At 37.1% G+C, this 25,381-nt stretch overlaps 1 protein-coding gene across 3 annotated transcripts in view; it reads right to left on the reverse strand.

Moving 5' to 3' along the window:
• STIL (STIL centriolar assembly protein) overlaps positions 1-25,381 on the reverse strand; it is a 73,063-nt gene that overhangs the window by 40,131 nt on the left and 7,551 nt on the right. For 2 of the 3 annotated variants that reach the window (XM_004740364.3, XM_004740363.3), the window contains exons 4-12: positions 22,933-23,045; positions 22,422-22,609; positions 21,205-21,452; positions 17,887-17,970; positions 16,304-16,390; positions 10,020-10,170; positions 7,518-7,627; positions 2,588-2,702; positions 533-1,468 (exon numbers count right to left, since the gene is read on the reverse strand). In XM_004740364.3, coding sequence (XP_004740421.1) covers positions 533-1,468; positions 2,588-2,702; positions 7,518-7,627; positions 10,020-10,170; positions 16,304-16,390; positions 17,887-17,970; positions 21,205-21,452; positions 22,422-22,609; positions 22,933-23,045 — 2,032 coding nt within the window. The remainder of the gene's footprint in view (positions 1-532; positions 1,469-2,587; positions 2,703-7,517; positions 7,628-10,019; positions 10,171-16,303; positions 16,391-17,886; positions 17,971-21,204; positions 21,453-22,421; positions 22,610-22,932; positions 23,046-25,381) is intronic. The other variant, XM_045064484.1, reaches the window with a different exon arrangement.

A 25,381-nucleotide genomic window follows, 5' to 3' on the forward strand; every position in this document is an offset into this window, starting at 1 on the left:
CTAAAGAAAGGAAGCATTTCATAATAAAATGAGTGAAACATATCTAGTACAGATACACAGAAGAGGTTCTAGAAATATTCTCTAAAGGCACACTGGCTAAAAGTACTAAATATACTACATGGTTCTGACAAATAAGAGCTGCATCAGAATCTATTCTGCATGTTTTATATCTAGTTATATACCAAGGTTTACTAAACTATACAGACTTTTCTGTTAGAGGCAACAAATGGAAGAAAAATGTAGTTATGTTGTAGATTAGGATATGCACAAGGCAGAGAAGGAAGGTTTACTTTCTAGTCCCAGTTCTACTCCTAACTGGCAATGTGTCATTGGGTAAATTATTTTCTCTCTCTAATCCTCTTTTTACTTATCAGTAAAACAAAAGAAACCAGAATTCATTTTCCAAGGTTTTTTCTAGTTTTGATATTCTACAATTTTATTCCATAAAATGTAGTTATTGAAGAACTGCCAGTTATTTTTAAGCAACCATATTAATACCATCAATTTAAAAGAACTAAGAAAGCTCACAAACCTGTGCCTGAAGCAGTCTTAGCTGTCTGTCTTGTTCTGTGAGGAACCTATATGCATCTGGAGACAGTCCCATCATTCCATTATCTGAGCCAGTCCTGGGTGTGTGCATGCATACTGCACAAGGCGGTGGGTTACAGGAGTCCACATATGAAGGCTGTCTTGCCACAGGCGATGGTTCTACATTGTTGTGGGGAGAGCAACCACCCATGTTTTCCTGAGGTCTCAAGGCTACAGGACTACTTGAAGAACAGAATGCATTAGGGTACAGAGCTGGACATCCACCTAGGTGAACTAATGAATGCTTGTGAATGGCTTCAGACTGGAGGTCTTGAACAGACCCTACTGTATTCACTCCTTGCCAAGAATTTATTGGACTATACTGCACGTGGGCATGATGCTGACAACAACTGCAAACATTCATAGGACAGTAAGACGGTGGTAGAGTAGGTATGTGAAGTTCCATTGGTCTTCCTGATTTATGGGATGAAAAAACCAAATTGTGTGGGTGAGACCCTGAGGCAAGAGAAGACTGCTTGGAATTTAATGTGGAGGATCTTACAGGATATTCTTCTTTGTGTACATTTGAATCAGAAGGTGGTCTATTAAGAGAAGATGCTTTAATACTGTTCTTGATATGGGTGTTCCCATTCTTACAGGTAGATGGCTGTCTTACTTTGCTGTGTCTCAAAGGAACAGTGCTCTGGGTTAATTGATTTGGTGACCCTTTCAAGGAAAGCTCTCCAGCTTCAGCTTCCAGGCTGCTTTTGTCATCGTAAACCTGGGGTTGCAATGGCTCCAAGTGTTCAGAGTGGTTAATCAACAAAGAAGGATTTTCATTATTTACCATTTCCAATGGCTTAGGCAAAGGATTTGATTCTATGAAATTGCCATCCAAAACAAGGGAAAGTTCAGGAACTGATGGCTGGATCTTAGAAACCTATAAATGGGAAAGAAATGAAAGAGGAAAAGTATTTTTGGATGTTCTATTTTCTTTAGACTAATAGTTTCCAAACTATATCCAATTACTTATTTAAAAGTGTTTATTCTTTAGACAGTTGACACATATTTTCTGGGCATCTTCTATGTGCTAGCACTAGGAATACAACTGTAGTAAAATAAACAAGGTCTTTGCCTTCACAAACATTACTTAACAATGGAACTCCCTTTATTGGAATACTGATTATGTTGCTTAAATCACAATATAGGAAACTGTTTTATAATACTTTTTTACCCTCTCTCTGCAAAAAATGTGTCATTGGCAAAATGTTTCAATAGATCTTATAGCAAATAATGTTTCTGCCTCTTCAGTAACAAAAGATCTTCTGATAAGTATTTCAGAATATTTTTCTATTAAGTGAAATTATTCACTGCCAATACCAACTAAAAGTTGGAAGAGAGCAGGAAAAAATAAACTAAATATTTGCTGTTGTGAATTTGGTTATAATTTGATATTAATTTTTAAAAATCTTTCCTATTCCTTTTTTTTCTAGTAAGTAATTGGTCCAATTAAGGCACAACAACTCCACAATATCCCACTGGTTACCTGTATAATCAAAAAATTATATAACAGATTAGAGATTTAGCAATCTCCAAAAGCAAGTACCGTGTTTTCTCAGATTTGGTAATAACAACGTCAAGTTTTAGAGAAGGTTAAGAATGTTGAGTCTATATGGGTTAAAGGCACCAAGTTCTGAAACCAAACCTTCTGAATTACTAGGTTTACTGAATTTTAAACCTCCTGAATTCTACTCTTCTCTTACTAGTACAAACTGGGCAGGCAACTTAACCAATCTGTGCCTCAGTTTTCTCTGGAAGCGATATAATATAATATGTACACATATATACATATGTATCATCATATATATAACATATAATAGTTACATGAAAAACATCTGTATCTGTATCTGTATATACAGATATAGCCATATAGATATATACCTAGATATATCTTTGAATAAAACTTGAATAAGTTTCAGTAATACTATTGAATGCTTTAACACGAAGAGATTTTAGGTTTCTAAACACATAGGTGGGTTCTTTATAAGATCAGTGATACCTTCTGACTCACAGGGTGAGGACTAGGAATTGGTCTTGGAGAAAAATCTTCATCTTCAACACCAGAATCACGATCATTTATTGGCATTTTTCCTGGAGATAACTTTTGGGAGGACCTAAAGGATACAGGAGAGTAAGGAAAAGTCTTCAGTAATCTGTTTATTTGTTCTTTCTTTTTGAAACTGAAAAAAGCCCTTTAATAAGTCCCAGTAGTATCTGGATCATTTCATTTGGTATCTGAAAATCACAGATTATTTTGTTTTTCAGGCCAGTGTTAGCTGCCTAGAAAAGCTGGTCCAGTCAGATTCATGCTTAATAAAATACCTCCCTTTGCCTGATCATGGGAAGTTTAACCTAGTTATTCTTAAAGTCACAAAATATCAACAGTTACTGAGCATCTTCTGATTAACCACTTTGAGGAACACAGTCAAAATAAGGCACAGTGCTTGCCATAAAAAAATTATAAACTGGTGATAAAGCTGTACACTCACTGCATTCAACACTCATTAAACACTGTTAAAAAGAGAACTCGATAAGGAACTACTCCATTTTCCTTAACACTTATATCTATGTGATGGGAAACTGAGACATTAACTGAGGTGCTTCTTCCTACTGAATCAATTGTCATCATTGTGTCACAGCAGCCTGCTCTAATAGAACAGAGACCAATTTTGAGTTCTGGTACAGAGTTTCAAAAGCTGAGAGTTTAAGATTAAAATCTGGAAGATGATATGCACTGGGTTTTTTTGCATCCTAGCTAAAGTCTCAAGAGGATGAGTTCAGGGAAGAGAAAAGAAGAGCCAGAAGGAAGCTAAAAGAGTGTAGACATTAACAGAATCCCTAAGAAAGGGTCTCACATCCTGTCACCCTGGCAGCGAGCACAAAAGAAACCCCCAGGTGGATTTGGAAGGTCTGAGAGACCTTTGTCCTAGACCCTGATGGGTCTGAGAAGCAAACACAGAGGTCCTTCTGAGTCAAGGGGCTGCAAAGAAATAATCAGGATGTCTGCACGGTGTGTTTAAGCATCAGGGTCTGCACTCGGCCCCACAGAGTTCTCCCCCAGCACCCAAGAGTGACATGGAGAATATTATTATACACCCTGTACTGTAGCATGGACATGACAGACAGCCAGTGACATGACTAGAGTAAGGAGGTCATAGCAGAGGCCCACACAAATCTACTGCCAAAGACTAGATGCAAATGAAAACACCTGAGCAGATGGCAGCATGGCTGGATCATAATCATGCCCTCCCACATCATCACGACTGGCACAGCATTAAGTTTTCCAAATTGTATATAACCTCACAGAAAAGAAGATAAGCAGATCTTGAACTGACTGAAATTTGGTTTCTATAACAACTGGGCAGTCAAATTATAAATCAAGTTCAATTACTTTTAAAAAGAAAAAAAGTTGAGTTTTTTTTAACCCGTTTGTGGCAGGAATTAATATATTTTTTAAAGATTTTATTTAGTTATTTGAGAGAGAGAGAGAGGGAGAGAACAAAAGCAGAGGGAGAAGCAGACTCTCCACTGAGCAGGGAGCCTGATGCAGGGCTCTATCCCAGGACCCTGGGATCATGACCTGAGCTGAAGGCAAACACTGAACCAACTGAGCCACCCAGGAGCCCCAGGAATTAAAATTTGCTATATGCTTACTTATGATAACACAAACATATATAAAAACACACATAAAATTTCTGACATCGAGCAGTAAGATGCATTTATGAGCTTTTATAGCAGCCAAGGCAAAAAGAAAAAAACCTTATGTTGTATAATTATAACATCAGTTCTTTAGGTGAGACAAACATTTTACTAAAAATCTAAAAGTGGGGGCGCCTGGGTGGCTTGGTGAGTCCTGCCTTTGGCCCAGGACATGATCTTAGGGTCCTGAGATTAAGCCCCACATCCGGGCTCTCTGCTCAGCAGGGAGCCTGCTTCCTCTTCTCTTTCTGCCTGTTGCTCTGCCTACTTGTGATCTCTCTCACTCTGTTAAATAAATAAAATCTTTAAAAAAATAAAATAAAAAAAATAAAAATCAAAAAGTGACTGATGGCTACTAAAGCTTTGATCAGAATTGAATCTTGGCAAAATTTTCAAAAATAATGTTAAAGAGATTATGTTCCTTAATCTAGTCTTTTCTTCCATAAATATTTAATAAAACGTTGAATAAATACTTAAAAAGACAGTGAAGGTGTTCCTGAAAAGCTGTAAGAACATAGTTTTCTGGTGATCTAATCTATATCAAGGATAACTTAAAATGTCCAAAGATGGAGACAGTATACTTTAGATAATTTTCTAAACCTCAGAAACTGTGACTATGTTTACTGCACTTGGTAAAAAGGAGTGTGCAGATGTGATTAAGTTAAGGAACTTGTGATGTAGAGATTATCCTCGATTACCCAGGTAGGCTCAATGTAATCATAAGGGTCTTTATAAAATGGAGGCAAAAAGGTCAGAGTCAGAGAAGGAGATGTGAGGATTAGCAGCAGAAGTCAGAAGCTAGCTTTGAAGAAAGAGTGAGGGGCGACCAGAAAAGGAATGCACATGGCCTCCAGAAGCTGGAAAAGAGAATAAAATGGATTCTAAAGTTTCCGGAAGGAATGCAGCCTTATCATCACTTTGACTTTAACCTCAAAGACCATTTTAGACTTCTGATGTCCAAAGCTGGAAGACAATAAATTTTATTGTTTTTAAGTCAACAAGTTTGTGGTAATTTGTCAGAGCAACAACCAGAAACTAATACAGATTCAATCATAACTCCCATTTTACAGATGGAATAATGATGTTTAGAACCAGAACTTGAATGCAGATATCTTATACCAAATTGAGCTCACAACTATTACATTGTGCCCACTATAAACAGTTCATATAGTTGGCATTTATTTTAAAATTGTACCACAGTTAATTTCTCCCTACAGAATCAAGTGTTAAGGACAGATGAATGAATGCTATAAAAAAAGTCAGGCCATTTTCTCAATAATTGCAATAAACTACAATGAACCTTATACCTCCTATTCCTCATGCGAGACATTAAACAGACAGTATTAAAGCAGTCCCTAGACAAGTTAAGGCCATAGTCAAAAAGTTGAGAAAAGGACAAATTAACTGCTAGGGCTAGTTAAAATAACAATAGTTTTGGGGGCCCCATGGCTGGCTCAGTTAGTTGAGCAAACAACTTTTGATCTCAGAGGCCTGAGTTAGAGCCCTACATTGGGTGCAGAGTTTACTAAAAAATAAAAAACAATAGTTTCAGACCCACAGCATCAAGAATAAACCAGCACCCCAAAGTAACTTTAAAATGAGGTTATTAAACATTTGGCAAATTACTAACTTACATTAGTGGACCTCTCCAATAATACGGAGAACACTGAACACACTTCATCAGTGGACTGTAAATTCCATGAGGGAAGAAAACATGTCTACAACTGTTTTTAATACCACCATATCCCCAGCCTTTGGCATATCGTAGAACAAATGAGAAAGATGGAATACGGATCTGAAGGGTTAATTTAATGTGTCAACTTGGCTAGGCCATGGTAACCAGATATTTGGTCAATTATTATTCTAGATGTTTCTGTGGAGATATTTTTTGGGGGCTGGAGGAGAAGAAGGAGAATTGGGCAGAGTGAAAGAGAGAGAGAATCTTAAGCAGGCTCCATGCCCTGTGTGGAGCTTGATGCTGCTGCGCTCAATCTCACAAGCCTGAGACCAGGACCAGAGCCAAATCAAGAGTCAGATGCATAACTGACTGAGCCACCTAGATGTCTCTTTGTGAAGGTATTTTTAGATAAGATTAATATTAAAATCAGTAGACTCTGAGTAAATCAAATTATCCTCCACAATAAGGACAGGTCTCATCCAGTCAGCTGAAGCCCTTAATAGAACAAAGCATTACCACCCCCAAGGACTTCAGGGTGTGCCTGGGTGGCTCAGTGGTTAAGCATCTGCCCTCGGCTCTAGTCATGATCCCAGGGTCCTGGGATCAAGCCCTGAATCAGGCTCCCTGCTCAGCGGGAAGCCTGTTTCTCTCTCTCCCACTCCCCCAGCTTGTGTATCCTCTCAGTGTGTCTCTCTCTGTCAAATAAATAAATAAAATCTTTAATTAAAAAAAAAAAAGAAGAAGAAGCACTTCTGCTAGCAGATCACCTTAGGACTCTAACTCTCTAACTACAACTCTTCTCAGCCTTCACTGAATTGCATGAGCCAATTCCATAAGATAAATCTTTCTCTCCATCTTGCTGTTTCTGCTTCTCTAGAGAACCCTACTATGAAGGAATATCTTTTTTACCAGAAGAGGTATATACAGACCCAAAAAGCCAGTCATTATTTAATTACTATTCCCCAAGTGCATCTTCCTTTTTAGGTAAAGAAGTTATATTTTACAGTAGTCTCTTTGATAGGCTCAGGTTTAAAACTACAAGAAAAAGAATAGAAGGCAAACTAAACAAAAACAAGATGCTTCTTCCTAAGCAAGATAATTTCTTGACACTTTTTCTTCCAATGTAATAAAGCAACTCAAATGACAACCATATTAAAGTTGTCATCTCATTAAAATTATCATCTAACGGCATGCCTGGGTGGCTCAGTTGGTTAAGCGGCTGCCTTTGGCTCAGGGCATTGATCCCAGGGTCCTGGGATGGAGTCCCACATCAGGCTCGCTGCTCAGCAGGGAGCCTGCTTCTCCCTCTGCCTGCAGCTCCCCTTGCTTGTGCTCTGTATCTCTCTCTCTCTGACGAAATTTAAAAAAAAAAAAAAATTATCATCCAACATCTGAGTATGCTGAGTATGAAGTAATACATTTAAAGCAAGGACATCTTATGGTATCTAAGATACGTAATTAGCTTCATCAGATTGGGGAGTTACTTTATTACTCATCAAAAACTAGTAAATATAATTTTAAAAGTATACATGATAACAAAAACATCTTTTACCTTTCAGTTGAAAGATGCTTGGAAACCTTGTTGAAAAACTCTGTTTCTGCATTTTGGCTTTCAGCAGTCAGCTCAAAATGGAGTGAGTTCTTGTCAGAAGGTTCAACATTCTGAAATAAAGTAGGTTGTACTTTGAGAGCTGACTTAAAATTCTATGTAGATGAAAAGTGGCTCTGAAACACTGAGAGGAGGGAGACATTTCTACTACTATAACCTTTCTTAAAAAATCATTTTTAAAATTGAGATATAACTGACATCTCATATTACATTAGTTTCAGGTGTGCGACATAGTGATGCAATATTTGCGTATACTGCAAAATGCTCATCACAATAAGTCTAGTTAACATCCATTACCATACATACAGACTTATAATTCTTTCCCCTTGTGTTGAGAAAATATTGTCTTAGCAACTCATAAAGATATTATTAATTATAGTCACCATGCTATACTATACATTACATCCTCAGGTCTTATAACTGACAGTTTGTACCTTTAGACTCCCTTCACCCTCCTGCCCTCCCCCAATGCTCCACCAGTCTGTGTTCTTTATCTATGAGTTCAGTTTGATTGGGTTTTTTAGATTTCACCCATAAGTAAGATCATAAGGTATTTGGCCTTCTCTGACTTCTTTAGCCCTTAAGGTCCATTCATGTTGTCACAAATGACAGATTTCTTCTTTTTTTAATGACTGAATAACATTCTACTATATATACATATACATATATATATACACACACACATACATATATGTATGTGTATATATGTGTATAAACACACACACACACCACATTTTATACATATACCACATTTTCTTTACCCATTCACCCATCAATGGATACTTAGGTTGCTTCCATGTCTTGGCTATTGTAAACAGTGCTGCAATCAACATGGAGGTACAAATATCTTTTGAAGTCTGTGTTTCTGTTTCCTTTAGATAAAATATCCAGAAGTGGAACTGCTTAAACACACGTTAGTTCTATTTTTATATAACCTTTTTTTAAAAAGACTTTTATTTATTTATTTATGAGAGAGAGAGAATGAGAGAGAGAAGGAGAGGGAGAGCATGAGAAGGGGGAGGGTCAGAGGGAGAAGCGACTCCCTGACAAGCAGGGAACCCAATGTGGGACTCGATCCCGGGACTCCAGGATCATGACCTGAGCTGAAGGCAGTTGCTTAACCAACTGAGCCACCCAGGTGCCCTATATAACCTTTTTTAAACTGTCCATTTCCCTGCCACATAAACAAAAGTGAAAACTTAATTACCTGCATTATGTAACTCACTCAATTACCAGGGATTCGGTGAAAATAAGAACTATGAACTGAGAACATGATCTAAAAATAAGTGATATATGTCTCTAAAATGGAAATAAATTATTAGACCTCAATTAAGATAATTATATTTATAATTAAAATACAGAATTTTAAAAAAAGTTTTATTTCTGTAAGTAAGCTCTGTACCCAGCATGAGGCTTCAGCTCATGACCTGGAAATCAAGAGTCACACACTCAAATGAGCCAGCCAGGCACCTTGAGAATTTTTTAATTATTAGTCTGAGACACAGGACGATCAATCATTTTACTGAAAAGTAGTCTCTGAATGTTTTCACATAACTACACTTACGGTTTCAAATATCTACTTTTTCTGTGACCATCACCTACGTATTTTTTATGTGTTTTATGAGATACAGAACAATCTATTCTGATTCCTAGGATTAGACATAAAAACTTTCAAATGTGAGAAACCATTTGTTGTATCTACTTTTAAAAATTCAACAGGGAGGGGCGCCTGGGTGGCTCAGTGGATTAAAGCTTCTGCCTTTGGCTCAGGTCATGATCCCAGGATTCTGGGATGTGCCCTGCATTGAGCTCTCTGCTCATCGAGGAGCCTGCTTCCCCTGCTTGGCTATCAGCTTACTTGTGATCTCTATCAAAATAAATAAAAACAAAATCTTTCAACAAATAAATAAATAATAAAAAACAACAGGGAAAACAAATGCTAAGATCACAAATTAACTCTCAATATCATAAAATGATACAAACATATAAATTCTTAATATTCTTCAAAGGCTTTAGAACATGAGTAAGTTATTTTGTGGACAAGCTCTGATCCTGTATTATAATTTGGTCCTAGAGATATGATCTAACATTTATAAAATGACACTAACCACAAATGAATAAAGTTAATATTCAATAATAATTATAAACAAAGCCTAAGAGTTTGAGTTACTGTTTTAAAGGGAAAAGACCATTGGGTTTAAACTGCCAACATGCAACCCTAAACAGTCATTAATATGCTACTTAATCAGGCTGCCTGGGTGGCTCAGTGGGTTAAGCCTCTACCTTCAGCTCAGGTCATGATCTTGGGGTCCTGGGATCAAGTCCCACATCAGGCTCTCTGCTAGGCAGGGAGCCTGCTTCCTCCTCTCTCTCTCTACTTGTGATCTCTGTCAAATAAATAAAATCTTTAAAAAAAAAAAAACGCTACTTAATCAAATCACTTACTTTGAAAAGACGTAATGTTTCCTTGCTGGTTAGTAGCTGGAACTGAAGGTCAGATGACCTGCCATCACACGGGAGGCATTCATAAAATTCAGGATCCTTATGTGTCACAGAATATAGAACTATAATGAAATTTCCAGATTCAGAAAAAACCCTGGACAAAAAAAGTCATTTAATTAAAATTTACTGAGGATACTAAGAGTATATTCTAACAACTCTATATAAATCTGTCAACCTAGTTAATAAACTACTTAAGCAGTCTAATTTTGGGAAGAAAACCAGGGAGCAGGATGATTGGGTGGCTCAGTCAGTTGAACAACTGACTTTGGCTCCGGCTGTGATCTCAGGGTCTGGGGATCAGGCCTGTATCCAGCTCCGTGCTTGGCGGGGGGTTGCTTGTCCCTCTCCTTCTCCCTCTCCTCCCCACGTCCCAGGCACTCTCTTCCTCTCTCAAATAAAGTCTTAAAAAAAAAAAAAGAAAAGAAAAAACTAGGGAGCAAATGTGCTTACTTTTTAGTGTTACTGATTTTTATTTTTTAAAAAACATTTTAGGGGCACCTGGGTGGCTCAGCGGGTTAAGCCACTGCCTTCGGCTCAGGTCATGATCTCAGGGTCCTGGGATCGAGTCCTGTATCAGGCTCTCTGCTCAGCAGGGAGCCGGCTTCCCTATCTCTCTCTGTCTCTGGCTGCCTCTCCGTCTACTTGTGATTTCTCTCTGTCAAATTAGTAAATAAAATCTTAAAAAAATAAAATAAAATAAAATACATTTTATGTTGAAATACATATTCCTTATAAAAACTTCAAGCAAGACAGGGATATGTAAAACAAAATGAAAACCACCTCACTCTCTGGTTTAGTATATACAACTCCATAATTTTCTCCTTGGCATACAAAAACATTTTATACAATCTAACAAAAATGAGGCTGTGCCATATATACTACAGTTGACCCTTGAACAACATGGGTTTGAACTATGCAAGTCTACTTACACGTGAATTTTTTTTTTTTTAAGATTTTATTTATTTATTTGACAGAGATACAGCAAGTCAGGGAACACAACCAGGGTGAGTGGGAGAGGGAGAAGCAGGCTCCCCAGAGTAGGGAGCCCGATGTGGGCCTCAATCCCAAGACCACAGGATCATGACCTGAGTCGAAGGCAGATGCTTAACAACTGAGCCACCAAGGTGCAGCATATGTAAATTTTTGTCAATAAATACAGCACAGTACTGTAAGTGTATTTACTCTTCCTTATGATTTTAATAACATTTTTTCTCCAGCTTGCTTTATTGAAGAATACTTGTAATATTGCGAGAATATTTAAAGTATATAATACATATAACATACAAAATATGTGTTAACCAGGTTATCTATAAGGCTTCTAGTCAATAGGCTATTAATGTAAGTTTTGGGGGAATCGAGTTGTATGCAAGTATGTATTTTTTTTTTTTTTTAAGTAAATGTTACGTCCAATGTGGGGCTTAAACTCATGACCCAGAGATCAAGAGTCACATGCTTGCCCGACTGAACCAGTCAGGTACCCCTATATTTCTGACCGAGTATCCCACCACCTGCATTGTTCAAAGGTCAACTGTATTAGTAATTGCTATTTTCAGTTGACTGTCTTGGATTTCTTCCCATGTTACTACCTCTTTATTCTTTTTTAGTGACTACTAAGTATTATAATTTACAGATGTGCCATTATTCACCTAGACTTCTAAAAGTGGGTATTTTAATTATTTATAATATTTCATTATTATAAGCATGGATAAAAACATTCATTTTATTATTCAATAAATGGCTCAACAAATATTTGTAAAGTCATCAAGAATCCTTAAAATGCATAATAAAACCAACAAGAGATATCCTCTTTTCAAAAGTTCACATTAGGCCACTTCACTTTTATAGACCTACATTAAAACCAGCTTTCACTAACTGAGAAATCCAAAGAGGATTTTTGCTTTTATTAAAAAAAAAAAAAGGCAAAATTGAAAATAATGTTCAGCATTTGTGCTCCATGAGCCATTATAGGGGTAGCATGCATCAAAAGCAAGAGTAGCCGTGCCGGGCTCCTTCTTCAGGAACTACACTCAGCATCTCAGCATCAAGCAGCCATAGCTCTGAACTGTGTCTGTGAGTACTATGTTTTACCTCAATTTATTTTGTGCATCCATTAGTAAGACATGTCCTAAGATGTCAGAAAAGCCTGAGAGGCTATTTTCTCAGTCTAAGAACAATGAAAAAATTTTCCATATAAATTAATGGTAGTTGGTTCTTTGCTTTGTCATTTCGGCTTACAAAAGATTTCATAGGAGCGCTCTGTTCTTTCAGATGGGGTGGGGGAAGGAAACTGTATTTAAAAATACTTTAAGAAAAAAAAAATTTTTAAATAAATAAAGGAGCACCTGGTGGCTCAGCTCGTTGAGCATCTGACTCTTGATTTCGGTTCAGATCGTGATCTTTGGGTTGTGAGATGGAGCCCTGCTTTGGGCTAAGGGCTCAGCACGGAGCCTGCTTGAGAGTCTCTCTCCCTCTCCCCTTCCCCCCAATACACGCACTTGCATGTACTCTCTAACAAACAAGTAAAACCTTAAAATAAATAAAACCCTTTTAAGAGTTGTCTCTCCTTTGTAAAACACTGAATGAAAGATAATTTGGGGATACGTTACAACATTAATAAAACAGGGCAATGAGGGTTGTAGAGGCAGAATGTCTGTTCTGCTCAGCTCCTCTTTTGGGTCAGACAAGCCCACTGTTCAGAATGTTGCAAAGCACCAACCTAAGCTATGCTGAGCAGTGCTGACTTCTCTTTGGTTCACAGAGTTGGCAGTAATTAAAGAGTTCAGGTATCAAAGAAATTGCCTAATGCTTCAGACTGAACACAGACTAACAGAGTTTCAAAACTAATTTTACCTAGCATTTACTGTCAATAGTTAAAAGTAAGACCAGTCACTGATAATAAAACTCAGTTGTACTAATATACTAAAATGAGTATTTGTTTTATTGCAAATAAAACTAATTATCTTGAAAAGGTGAAACAAAATATAAAAAGTAGAACTGCAAAAAGTACCTGAAGAAAACACAAGAGATTTTTTATTTCAATAAATATTCCTGAGTGGGCAATTACTTTCTAAGACTGAAAAAGAAGACCGATAATCTGACTTAGAAGTTAAGTTTGGGAAAATATCGTTAACCAAAATTAAATAAAATGGCAGTCTGGGGGAAAAAATCTTTGCCATATACATATACACATAAATTTTTGTATTTATATAACCTCTACCATACATACACACACCCATTTTTATAAATGTACATTTCTGTGCTTTACATACTATATATGTATATAGAGAATGAGAAAGAGAAATAGAGCTACTACAAAGCAATGTGAAAAAGATGCATAATCCAATAGAATGGCCAGAGACATGAATGTAAAGATCCCAGAAGAGGTTATAAAAATCAGAAAAGACGATTTCCCATTTACCAGGTTTGTAAAGATCAAAAGTTACCTCTCTGAGGTTTGCTACTTTCCCCTCCCCTTCTTCCTCTCAGACATAACCTCCTTGCTGTCTCTTGAAGATGCAAAGTGATCTTTCACCCACAGTCTTTGCACTTAATGTATCCTCTGACTGGGACGCTGTTGCAGATGGCCACATGGCTTACCTCCTCCCCTCAAACCTTTGCTTCCCTGATCACCTTATTTAAAATATCAACTCTTGGGGTGCCTGGGTGGCTCCGTGGGTTAAGGCCTCTGCCTTCGGCTCAGGTCATGATCTCAGGGTCCTGGGATCAAGCCCCACATTGGGCTCTCTGCTCCGCGGGGAGCCGGCTTCCTCCTCGCTCTCTCTGCCTGCCTCTCTGCCTACTTGTGATCTCTTGTCTGTCAAGTAGATAAATAAAGTCTTTAAAAAAATAAATAAAATAAAATACCAACTCTTTTCGGTAGAGCATGTGACACTTCATCTCGGGGTTGTAAGTTCTAGCCCCAATTTGGGTGTAAAGATTACTTAAAAAAAATTTTTTTTAAATCTTTAAAAAATAAATAAATAAAACAAAATTTCAACTCTTCACCTATCACTACCATCCAGACACACAACATCTACCTCCTCTGCTTATTTTTCTACACAGCACTCATCACCTTATAAAATACTACTTATTTTACTTATTCTGTTTACTGCCTATCTTTGCAGGGTCTTTGTTTACTGCTTATCCCCAATATCATGAACAGTGCTTGGTATACAGTAGGTGCTCAATAAATGTTTTGTCCAACAGTGCTAGTGAGGGGATGGAGAAAACAGGCACTCTCAAACAATGTTGGAATGATTATAAACTGGCAGTCTTTGAAGGCCAATATCTATAAAAATTTAAATTACAAAAAAAAATTTTTTTTCAAAGATTTTGTTTATTTATTTGACAGAGAGAGATCACAAGCAGGTGGAGAGACAGGCAGAGAGAGAGAGAGAGGAGAAAGCAGGCTCCCTGCTGAGCAGAGAGCCCGATGTGGGGCTCGATCCCAGGACCCTGAGATCATGACCTGAGCCGAAGGCAGAGGCTTAACCCACTGGGCCACCCAGGCGCCCCCAAAAGAAAAAAAATTTTAATTACATATTTTTTGACATAGAAAAACCACTTTTAGGAATTTATTCTACAAATATGCTAATATATGTACATATGTGTATGTATATGTATACAAAGATGTATATACAAAATTGCTGCAAAGGCAAAAGGACTAGTTTTTAAGATATTACATAGTCTTTATTTTTTTTTAAGATTTATTTATTTATTTATTTGTCAGAGACAGAAAAAGAAAGCACAAGCAGAGGGAGCATCCAACAGAGGGAAAGCAGGCTCCCTGCTGAGCAAGGAGTCCAATGTGGGACTTGATCCGAGGACCCTGGGATCATAGCCTGAGCCAAAGGCAGATGCTTAACAGACCGAGTCACCCAGGCATCCCAATACATCTTACTTTCTATTCAACTGTCAAATAATATGACTAAATTTGTATGTGCCAAGATGTAATGACCTCTAAGGTATAATGATAGAAAAAAAGCAACATACAGAAAAGAACACTATGCTCCTATTTGTGATAGGAGAGTGTGATATCTGTCTACACACTGATATTTTTAGGAAAGAAGTACAAGACACTATTTAACATTTAATACTGACTGTCTCTGGGAATAGGGTCTGCAGATATGGGGGGAAGAAGAGAAACTTAAGTATCTTTACATATATTTGATTTATTGCCATAGACTTGTACCACCTTTTCAAAAAGTTGAAAAAAAAAAAGTTTTTTTTTTTTTAAGTATATTATAGAGGCACCTGGGTGACTCAGTCAGGGAGCCTGCTTCTCCCTCTCCCTCTGCCTGCCTCTCCCTCTGCTTGTGCATGCATGTGCTCTCTCCCTTTGTGTCAAATAAATACATAAAATCTTTAAAAAACAAAACAAAAAACAAAACAAAAAAACGGGTAGGGCGCCTGGGTGGCTCAGTGGGTTAAGCCGCTGCCTTCGGCTCAGGTCATGATCTCAGGGTCCTGGGATCGAGTCCCGCATCGGGCTCTCTGCTCGGCAGGGGAGCCTGCTTCCCTATCTCTCTCTCTCTGGCTGCCTCTCCATCTACTTGTGATTTCTCTCTATCAAATTAATAAATAAAATCTTAAAAAAAGAAAAGCAAACAAACAAAAAAAAATGGGTATTATAGCTACCCAAGGTAGATACAAACAGGCCTGGAAATTTTAATAGATGAAAAGCTAAGAGGCAAACGGTGGTATCACATACAAAATAACAAGATTAAATGAGGAGTTGAAGTTAGAAAATTTCTTTGCTAGTTCCAATACTTGTGCTTCACTTCCGGAAAGAAAATTAAATATCTCTTCTCAAATATTTCTTATGGTACTAGTATTAGCACTGTGTAACTTAATAAAACACATATAAGGCAACAAATTCAAACTCATTTTCAATCACTTCACTAAAAATTAATCTCTTTATTTATAAAATAGGATGCTATAGTAGATGATCTCTAGGTACCCCCCACCCCGCCACACCTGAAAAGTGTATCTTCTGTCTTATAGTACTATGATTAGACAAGTGAATTTCTTCACATTTCCATGTATACTGCAACCTTTTCTTTTCTGTCTGATTTTATTCCCATTTAATGTAAGATTTGTTTTTCTTAGTGTGCTTATTCTACCATTCTGTAAGTATTATAAAAGGTTAAGGCACTGCATGAATTTTAAACAAGACCAATAAAACATGAAAGGGAGAAGATCAAAATAAAATATAAAATATCACTTGCCTTTCTTGAATAGAAGAACTAAACATGTATCGTAAGCAGCAAGCCCATACCTGAGGACTATAGATATGTATAATTCCAGATAGCCAACTAAAAGAAAAAATACAAATTAAAAGGTATAGTCACTTACAAATTAATACTTACTGTGCGTTAGGTTACATTCTTCTCAAGGTGATATAACAGAGAGTCTTGGTATTCACCAGCAACACATTAAACAGCTCATAAATAAGAAATCTATGGACACCAGACCATGCTAATAATTAAAAGAAATATAGATATAGATATAGACAGAGAGATATTTCTCTCTGCCCTCTTCCACTTCAGAGGACAAGAAAATGGTGGGAGACAAAATGGTTAATAACACAGATGAAACCAAAAATCAATTAGAATAAACTAGTCTGAACTAGAATGGGCTAAATTAGGGGAGAATGCTAACGCAGCCTAAAACTATAGCGTTATTGAGAGGATTAAATGCTGTAACATACATATGTAGCCCCAAAAACCCAAGGCTCTTCACTTGGTATAACACATAGCCAATACAAGGACCACAGGAAAAAGACTGTAAGACTTTGTTGTCTGCAGAAAATTTGTACATTCTCATTGTTTAACTGCACATACCACCAGACCCCTCCCTCCTATGATCCAAAAATCTTTAAGGTCCAGCTCAAGTTTGCTTTTTTTTTTTCTTTCTTCTTCTTTAAGATTTTATTTATTTATTTGACAGACAGAGATCACAAGTAGACAGAGAGGCAGGCAGAGAGAGAGAGAGAGAGAGGGAAGCAGGCTCCCTGTTGAGCAGAGAGCCCGACGGGGGCGACGCGGGACTCGATCCCAGGACCCTAAGATCATGACCTGAGCCGAAGGCAGCAGCTTAACCCACTGAGCCACCCAGGCGCCCTCAAGTTTGCTTTTTTTAAGGAAATGTCCCTTATAATCCCTCTAATGAATACTAATAATGCTCACTGTCTATATCGCTCATTTTATAATAAATCATATACTTCCTTATTATTTTCCTACTTGTGAATATACATATATTTGGTTGCTCCACCTTGATTATAAATTTCTTGGAGAGCTTTAAATCCTAACACAGTACCAAATATAGTGCTATGCACAGTGTAAGCACTCAATAAATAACTCAAAGAACATAAATTTCTGACTGAATAATCTGTCTAAATGTCATTAACCATGAACTCTAAAGAGAAAGCCATTAACACCAAAGGGAATTACCACAAAACTGCCTGGAAGTATATTTTGAAGTGTTATTCTGAGCCCTGTGTTCTTCAAGGTGTTTTAAGGACAGGGGATAGTGATGAAGATTAAAGAAACAGGGTTCTAAGGTTTCAACTTCAATCAGAAGAATTCAACTTTATATGTTTTATTTACTGGAGTTCTTCCTAAGATTGAGCAAAATCTGGTTTTAACTGATTCTTCTATGAGAATAAGAAAGCTTAAAAATCACTGGCCTTTGTAGCTTTATAAGCTGACCTAAATATTAAGTATTTATTCATATTACAACTAATTAACATGCTTATTATATACATTTGAATACATATGTGGCTGAAAAAGTTTTCATATATAATACTTACATTCCCACTAATGGTAGAGAACAAACCTTGGGATCTGATTCCAGCAAAAGTAACAATTTGCGTGTTTCATCCATGGTGAGATACCTAAACAGAAGATATTCATGTAAAAAACAATTAAGAGTATGTACTTTTTACCTAAAAGAGATAATCTGAGGGCTTGGAGAAGCATATTTTAGGCAGGGAATGATTCAAATGAATGTTTTCACACACACACACACACACACACACACACACAGAGAAAATAGGTCAAAATGTAAAAAAAGAATCCAGTAAGAGGAAGAGATTGAAGAGATTTAATATCTTAAAATTTCTACTAAAACAGTAATTGATGACCATACACCTTTTTTAAAAAAGTTTTGCTCTAAAAGTATCCACTTATTGGGGCACCTGGGTGGCTCAGTGTGTTAAAGCCTCTGCCTTCAGCTCAGGTCATGATCCCAGGGTCCTGGGATCAAGCCCCACATCGGGCTCTCTACTCTGCAGTGAATCTCTTTACTCCTCTCTCTCTCTCTCTCTGCCTGCCTCTCTGCCTACTTGTGATCTCTGTCTGTCAAATAAATAAATAAAATCTTAAAAAAAAAAAGGTATCCACTTATTTTAATCAGGAATATTAAAATCAAGGCAATTTCATATTCAAATAGGTTTCCCAGGGAGAAGTGAATTTCCTGTTACTAGAAGTGTTCAAGCATCTCGGTGACTTGAAAAGACTGCAACAGATGTGACTTCTCACTAACAAAGCTAAATTATGTGAGATATATTCAATTTTCCATGCACTATACTCTTCCAACCACTATCAAAGAACATTGGAACCATTATGAGAGACGCCAAAATTCACTTTTTCCTAAAAGGACATTATATCACATTTAAACTTTGTTATTACATTTATTATTGACAGTAGCTTAAAGTTAATTTTTTAAGTAATCGCCACACTCAGTGTGAGGTTTGAACTCAAGACCCCAAGATCAAGAGTCATATGCTCCACCAACTGAGCCAGCTAGTTGCCCCTATTATTGACAATAAGTTTTAAGAATATGAAAAACTATAGAATTGTCAAGAGTTTGGGTGCCTCAATGGCTCAGTCACTTAAGTGTTGGGACTCTAGATACCAGCTCAGGTCATGATCTCAGGGCTGTGAGATTGAGCCCTGCATCAGGCTCCACGCTAGGCATGGAACCTGCTTACGATTCTCTCCTCTATCCCTCCCTCTTCCTCTGCCCCTCACACTCCCACACACCAACCCCCGTATCTCACTCACTCTCTCAAAAAAAAAAGGTTAATTTCATCATTATGGCTTTAAAACACAAAAATGAAAAGGTTAGAAAGTTTGCTAGTTCCAATACTTGTGCTTCAATGATGCACAAATACTTGTACTTCAAAATGATGCTATTAATGATATACAGTCTTAATAGTACCACTGAGGATATATTTTATTGCTATAATAACCCTAAAACACAAAGATAAAGAATGTATCAGACCATGTGACAAGATGATTAAGCCTGAGTTGGCAGAGAGATTTATGGATCAATAATGATACTTAGGGCCACCTATCTGGTTTAGTTGAGAGAGCATACAACTCTTAATTTTGGGGTTGTGGGTTCAAGACCATGTTGTGTGTAAAGATTCCTTAAAAATAATATCTTAGAAAAAAAAAATGACATCTGGGGCACCTGGCTGGCCCAGTCAGAAGAGCACCTGACACTTGATCTCAAGGTTGAGTTATTAGAGTCTCTCATTGGGTGTGGAGATTACTTAAGATTTAAAAAAAAAAAAAAAAAACCTGCTCTGAAAGCTCTTCTGCCTTGACCATCTGATAAATTCCTATTCTTTAAAAGAACTAGCTCAAGCTTTCCATGACTTTCCCAGGGAGTTTGGACACACCTTCCCGCTTTCCCTGCACTGTATAAAAACTCCCATTATATTTATCTGCATCATGTTTATATATTAATATACTTTATGAACAACAAATATAGTTTTTATCTATTTAATTCCAGTGTCTAACACAATACCTCTTCTATAATGGATCCTAAAAACTGTCAAGGTAAATGAATGAAAGTGGTCAAGGAAAAGGACAATGTCACAAATTAGATAATTCTAGGTAAGAAGGGGCAAGGAAGACAGGTAATTAGAATATTGAACATCTTGGGTTACTGCTAACACGCCAAGGGGTCACAGAAGGAAAATTTAAAGAAGGATAAATTCATACTTCACTAGTAGATGGGCATGGGTACTAAGAAAAACTAATTTTTTGGTTAATTTTTTAAAAAAATTCCCATGTCCCAACTGAATAGCACTTATTACTCCTAGAGAATTAAATGTTTCACTTAATTCAAACACTTGATCAATAACACCTTTGACCAGGCCATGATATTGGAACATACACACTTTTCCCTTTGTACCACTCCAACCAGAACGTTGCTCTGGTCAGCATGCAGGACTCAAAAATAGGACTTTTCTTGCTATTCCAGGGACTCTCTGAAAAGAAAACCCTCTCTTTTTCTTTTCCTCTTTTGAAGAGACATTTTTAGAAGACTGGACTTGCAGTTGAGTGTATCTTGGCAAACATTTTCAGCTCTAGAGACCTAACAGGAACTAGGGTGGAGTCAGTGGGAAAGGAAACCAGAAGTGAGTTGCTTAGACTTTAAAGCGGAGGGTGCTTCCATTGTTAATCTAGCTCAGTAGACAATAGATAAAGAAAGTGGATGAGGATTCAGGGAAGCAGCCCTGCTGAAGGTCAGAAAGCATGCAATTTGGCTTCCACGTCCTAAGAAACTAAGAGTGGTGACAGAAAGCTGGAGAGGATGCTGCTCCAGCTGTGTGGGGGAACTCCACCCTCAAGTGGTTGACAATTTGCTAAGCAAGAGTACTACGAATTTTATTTAGCTATCTCCTTTCTCTCTCTGCCATGCTCATTATTCACAATTAAAACAAGTAATAAAACAAGCAAGTAATAAAAAAATTTTCAGCCTCTGTAGGCTCATAGTCTTTAAAAAAAAAAAAAGACAGACAACAACCCAAACGTAGGCAAAATACAAAGGGCAAAATGACACAGAGGATAATGCCTCCTAATTTCAAATCACAAAATACAATCAATTTTAAATATAAATTTTACCATTTATTTTTCTGGGGATGATAAGCCCACAACTCTGAACTATATTCAAATAAACTGAACAACTTCTTTTTTCACTTTCCTTGGATATTTATCTAGCCACCATAGATCTTTGGCATATAAACTGAATGCACAAATATTTCATATGATGTGAATACCATGAAAACATACTAATTTAACCAATATTTAAAAGTAATTTATCTCTTACTTACCCAGATTTATAGGTACCTTGAACTTGAGAAATATTCAGATTACTACTCAAGTTTCTTGCCAGAGCTGTTGGAATAATGGGGATGGGCTTTATAGGTGTGCACTTAAAGGTGTTTGCCAGAGTTACTGCTGCCCAATGCAAATCCAAATCCACAATGTCCAAACTTTCCCTGGAAGTGATATGAGCTCTTAGGGAAAGCAGTTTACCACAATCCAAGGAATCTTTGCTACATACATGGTGCTGCAGAGCCTGAGGAATCAATATTATATAATTACTTTAAAACTTTGAAATTTGTCTGTATCTCTGAATGTTCTGCTTCATACTGGTACAACATATATACATCTTGATCTAATAAAATTAAACAATTTCTGATTTGTAACATTTCAATTCTGATTTTTTTCCATGTGACCAAAAAGTTACATGAATAATTATGTCAAAGGAAGTAAGATTTAATATACCAAGTTCCATTACATATTGCCAACTTAGATGTCCCAGCAGCATTTAAAATTCTTATTAGAGAATGTCACTTTCAGCAAACATTCATCACATGAAAAAAACAGATGTAAACTAACTCCAACTCAACTAAGAAAATCTAAAGTCCATTCTTCTTTAATTATTTTCTTATTTCCACAAATTGTCAAGTCAGTTCTTCCTGCATAGTTGCTCAGGCCCACTGTGTCCTTCCTAGACATTCTGCTACCACTCTACTCCAGGCTAATACACATTCTCGAACACACATCTGACTACAGACTTGGCCTACCTACTCTAACTTCAGTCAGGCTGCCCTATCGATTAACTATCCTTGATTTAATAGCATTTTCTCTTTCAGAAACTTTCAATAACTCTACATAGCCCATATAACAAAGTTCAAATTCCTTAGCCTGGCAGACAAGGCTCTACAATCTGGCCAAACTAATAGTCCAGTCTGATTATCCACAAATGCAGCAAAAATCTATACCCTTAATATTACCTTGAGCACATCTTGCATTTTGTTATCTTGATCATATTGCCTTCCCTTCTGGAAAACTACCCATACATATTACCTCCCTAGAATTCTTGCCTTCAGAAACCATATTTAATCATATTTTAGCAACAATCATTCAATCAGAAATTAATTAAAAATACTTGTTAAATATGGGTTTATTGAAATACAACATAATACCCATAATTTGATACTTGGGTTCAGTTAAGAATAATCAAGTTATCAGTGTATCTCACCTTAAAAGCTGAACTGAAGTCATCTGCATCATGGACTATTAATTCTTTTGAACAAAGTCCATGAGTATGAATTTTGCATGGAATCACAAAGTCCCCAGGAAGAGAAGCAGTAGGGGTTCTCTCTAAGCATTCAGGTACTTCTCTACCAGGATCAAAACGATCTACTGTCAATGTCACACTTTCTTCATCTGAAGAACAAAACAGCAGTTATTATAAATAAAATTTATGACATGACAATAAAAATTTGAAATCAACCAAGTAAGCCTACTATTATAACAAAGTATTTTGTTCATACTAATAGTACACTAAGCTCTTATTTTAAAAAATGGCTCCCATACATATTCTTCTACCTGACCAGTGAAGTCTGTGATAGATAGTATGAAGTTTTACTTACCTTTATAAACTTGGTCTATTGCAAAGAAAATTAGTATAAAGAACATTATAACAATCGGCTGAATTTGAAACACAAATTCTATTATAGTTACAAAAATATTTTTTTAAAGTATATTACCTTCATCTACTATGAGAGAACCAAGTAAAAAGCATGGCAGGCTTTTTTTATTCTGCTTAGCATGACGACAAGCAAGTCGGACGGTCTTTTCAGTTACTACAAGCTTTGGATTTCTGAAAAATAACAAAAGCCTTTTATGAATATGGTAGGTCTGATATCCTAAAAAACCCTCCTGCCATGAAATGCTGCCTAAAATATAACACACATTTTTTAATATGTACATAAAAATCACTGTTGAGAAATCCTAGGGTCAAAGATGGGCAGGAGTTCGGGGTGTGTAGGGAGAGCTGCCTGGAAACCAGAACTGAAGTTAAGCAGACACTGAAGTTATAGTCGTTCTCTGAGCTTTTGCTTAACTTCACAAACCAGAGCAAGGTTTAAGAAACTATGAGGCTAACCTCCTGTTTCTATAAATAAGATTTGGTTGCAATACCACATCTGTTTGTTTACATATGGTCTATGGACTTTGGATTCTAATATTATTGAATGTAGAATATATAAAACTATGATTAAAATGTGTAGAGCACCTGGGTGGCTCAGTGGGTTAAAGCCTCTGCCTTCTACACAGGTCATGATCTCAGGGTCCTGGGATCGAGCCCTGCATCGGGCTCTCTGCTCAGCGGGCAACCTGCTTCCCTTCCTCTCTCTGCCTGACTCTCTGCCTACTTGTGATCTCTGTCAAATAAATAAATAAAATCTTTAAATAAAAGAAAAAGAAGGTGTAAAGATATATAAAAGGGACTCCAATATATGAGCAAGGAACTAGATACTATCAAAAAAGTTGAGGCAGGGATGCCTGGATGGCTCAGTTGGTTGAGCAGCTGCCTTCGGCTCAGGTCATGATCCCAGCATCCTGGGATCGAGTCCCGCATCGGGCTCCTTGCTTGGCAGGGAGCCTGCTTCTCCCTCTGCCTCTGCTGCCACTCAGCCTGCCTGTGCGCGCTCTCTCTCTCTCTGGCAAATAAATAAATAAAATCTTAAAAAAAAAAAAAAAAAAAAGATGAGGCAAATTTGAAAAAGAACCACAAAGAACTTGCAGAAATAAAAATATAATCAATTTAAAAATCAATATAATGAACAGGGGATAGGTACATGAATTTTTATTATCGTATAAATTCTGCATATATATTATAAACAATCTTTGATATATATGGAATACTTCCAACATGTAAAAAAACCCAAACATACAGGTTAGATGGCTAAGTACACCTAAAGAGAAAATTAGTAGAGTTGAAGAAAAAATCACCCACATTGTAGCTCAGAAAGATAACAATAGAAAATGTAAAAGGTCAAGAGACATCAAGAAAAGAATGAACAAGTCTAAGAAATATTTAATTAAACTTCCACAAGACTATTGGTTTTTTTTTTTTTTTTTAAGATTTTATTTATTGGGGGTGCCTGGGTGGCTCAGTTGGTTAAGCCACTGCCTTCAGCTCAGGTCATGATCCTGGAGTCCCAGGATCATTTCCCTCATCGGGATCCCTGCTCAGTGGGGAGTCTGCTTCCCCCTCTGACTCTCTCCTTTTGTCATGCTCTATCTCTCACTCTCTCTCTCAGGTAAATACATAAAATCTTAAAAAAAAAAAAAAGATTTATTTATTGGGGCCCCTGGGTGGCTCACTTGTTAAGTGTCTGCCTTAGGCTCAGGTCATGATCCCAGGCTCCTGGGAATGAGCCCCACATTGGGCTCCCTGCTCAGCGGGAAGCCTGCTTCTCCCTCTCCCACTCCCCCTGCTCGTGTTCCCTCAGTCGCTGCATCTCTGTCAAATAAATATGTAAAATCTTAAAAAAAAAAAAAAAAGATTTCATTTATTTATTTGAGAGAGACAGTGTGAGCAGAGAAAGGGAGGAGACTCCCTGCTGGGCAGAAAGCCTGATGTGTGTGGTTCCATCCCAGGACCCTGAAACCGTGACCAGAGCCGAAGATGCTTAACGAACTGAGCCACCCATGCACTCCCACAAGACTATTTTGTTTTTTTTTAATCAGTGATACTATCCTTCTCTGCCAACTGGTTTAGAACTTCAGTATGTTTTGACTTGTATCTCTCCTTTAGTTCCACTGAATCCATCATCGAATACTATAAGCTATTTCTTTAAAAAGCCTTGTTTCATTCTTTCCTTTTGATCTTAATACTGTTACATTGCTCCAAACCCTGATAATAGCAACCATTTATTGAATGCTTCCTATGTTCCAGGCACCATGCCAACTGCTTCTTTACAGAGCCTGTCTCATTTAATCCCAACAAGAGTGCTACGAAACAGGTATCATTATTCCATTTTCTAAATAAAGAAACTGATCCCTGCCTACTTTACTGAAGTTGCATAAATAAGAAGTAATAGAATCAGGATTTGACCCTCCAGGCAGTTTGACTCCAGTTACAGTACTTTAAACAAACCACTAGGGCATAAATCGATGTTGCTTAGATTACAGAAAACCATCTCACAGCTA

The sequence above is a fragment of the Mustela putorius genome, unplaced genomic scaffold (assembly GCF_011764305.1).
Source record: "Mustela putorius furo isolate JIRA1106 unplaced genomic scaffold, ASM1176430v1.1 tig00003853_pilon_pilon_pilon, whole genome shotgun sequence".
NCBI classification, from domain to species: Eukaryota; Metazoa; Chordata; class Mammalia; order Carnivora; family Mustelidae; genus Mustela; species Mustela putorius.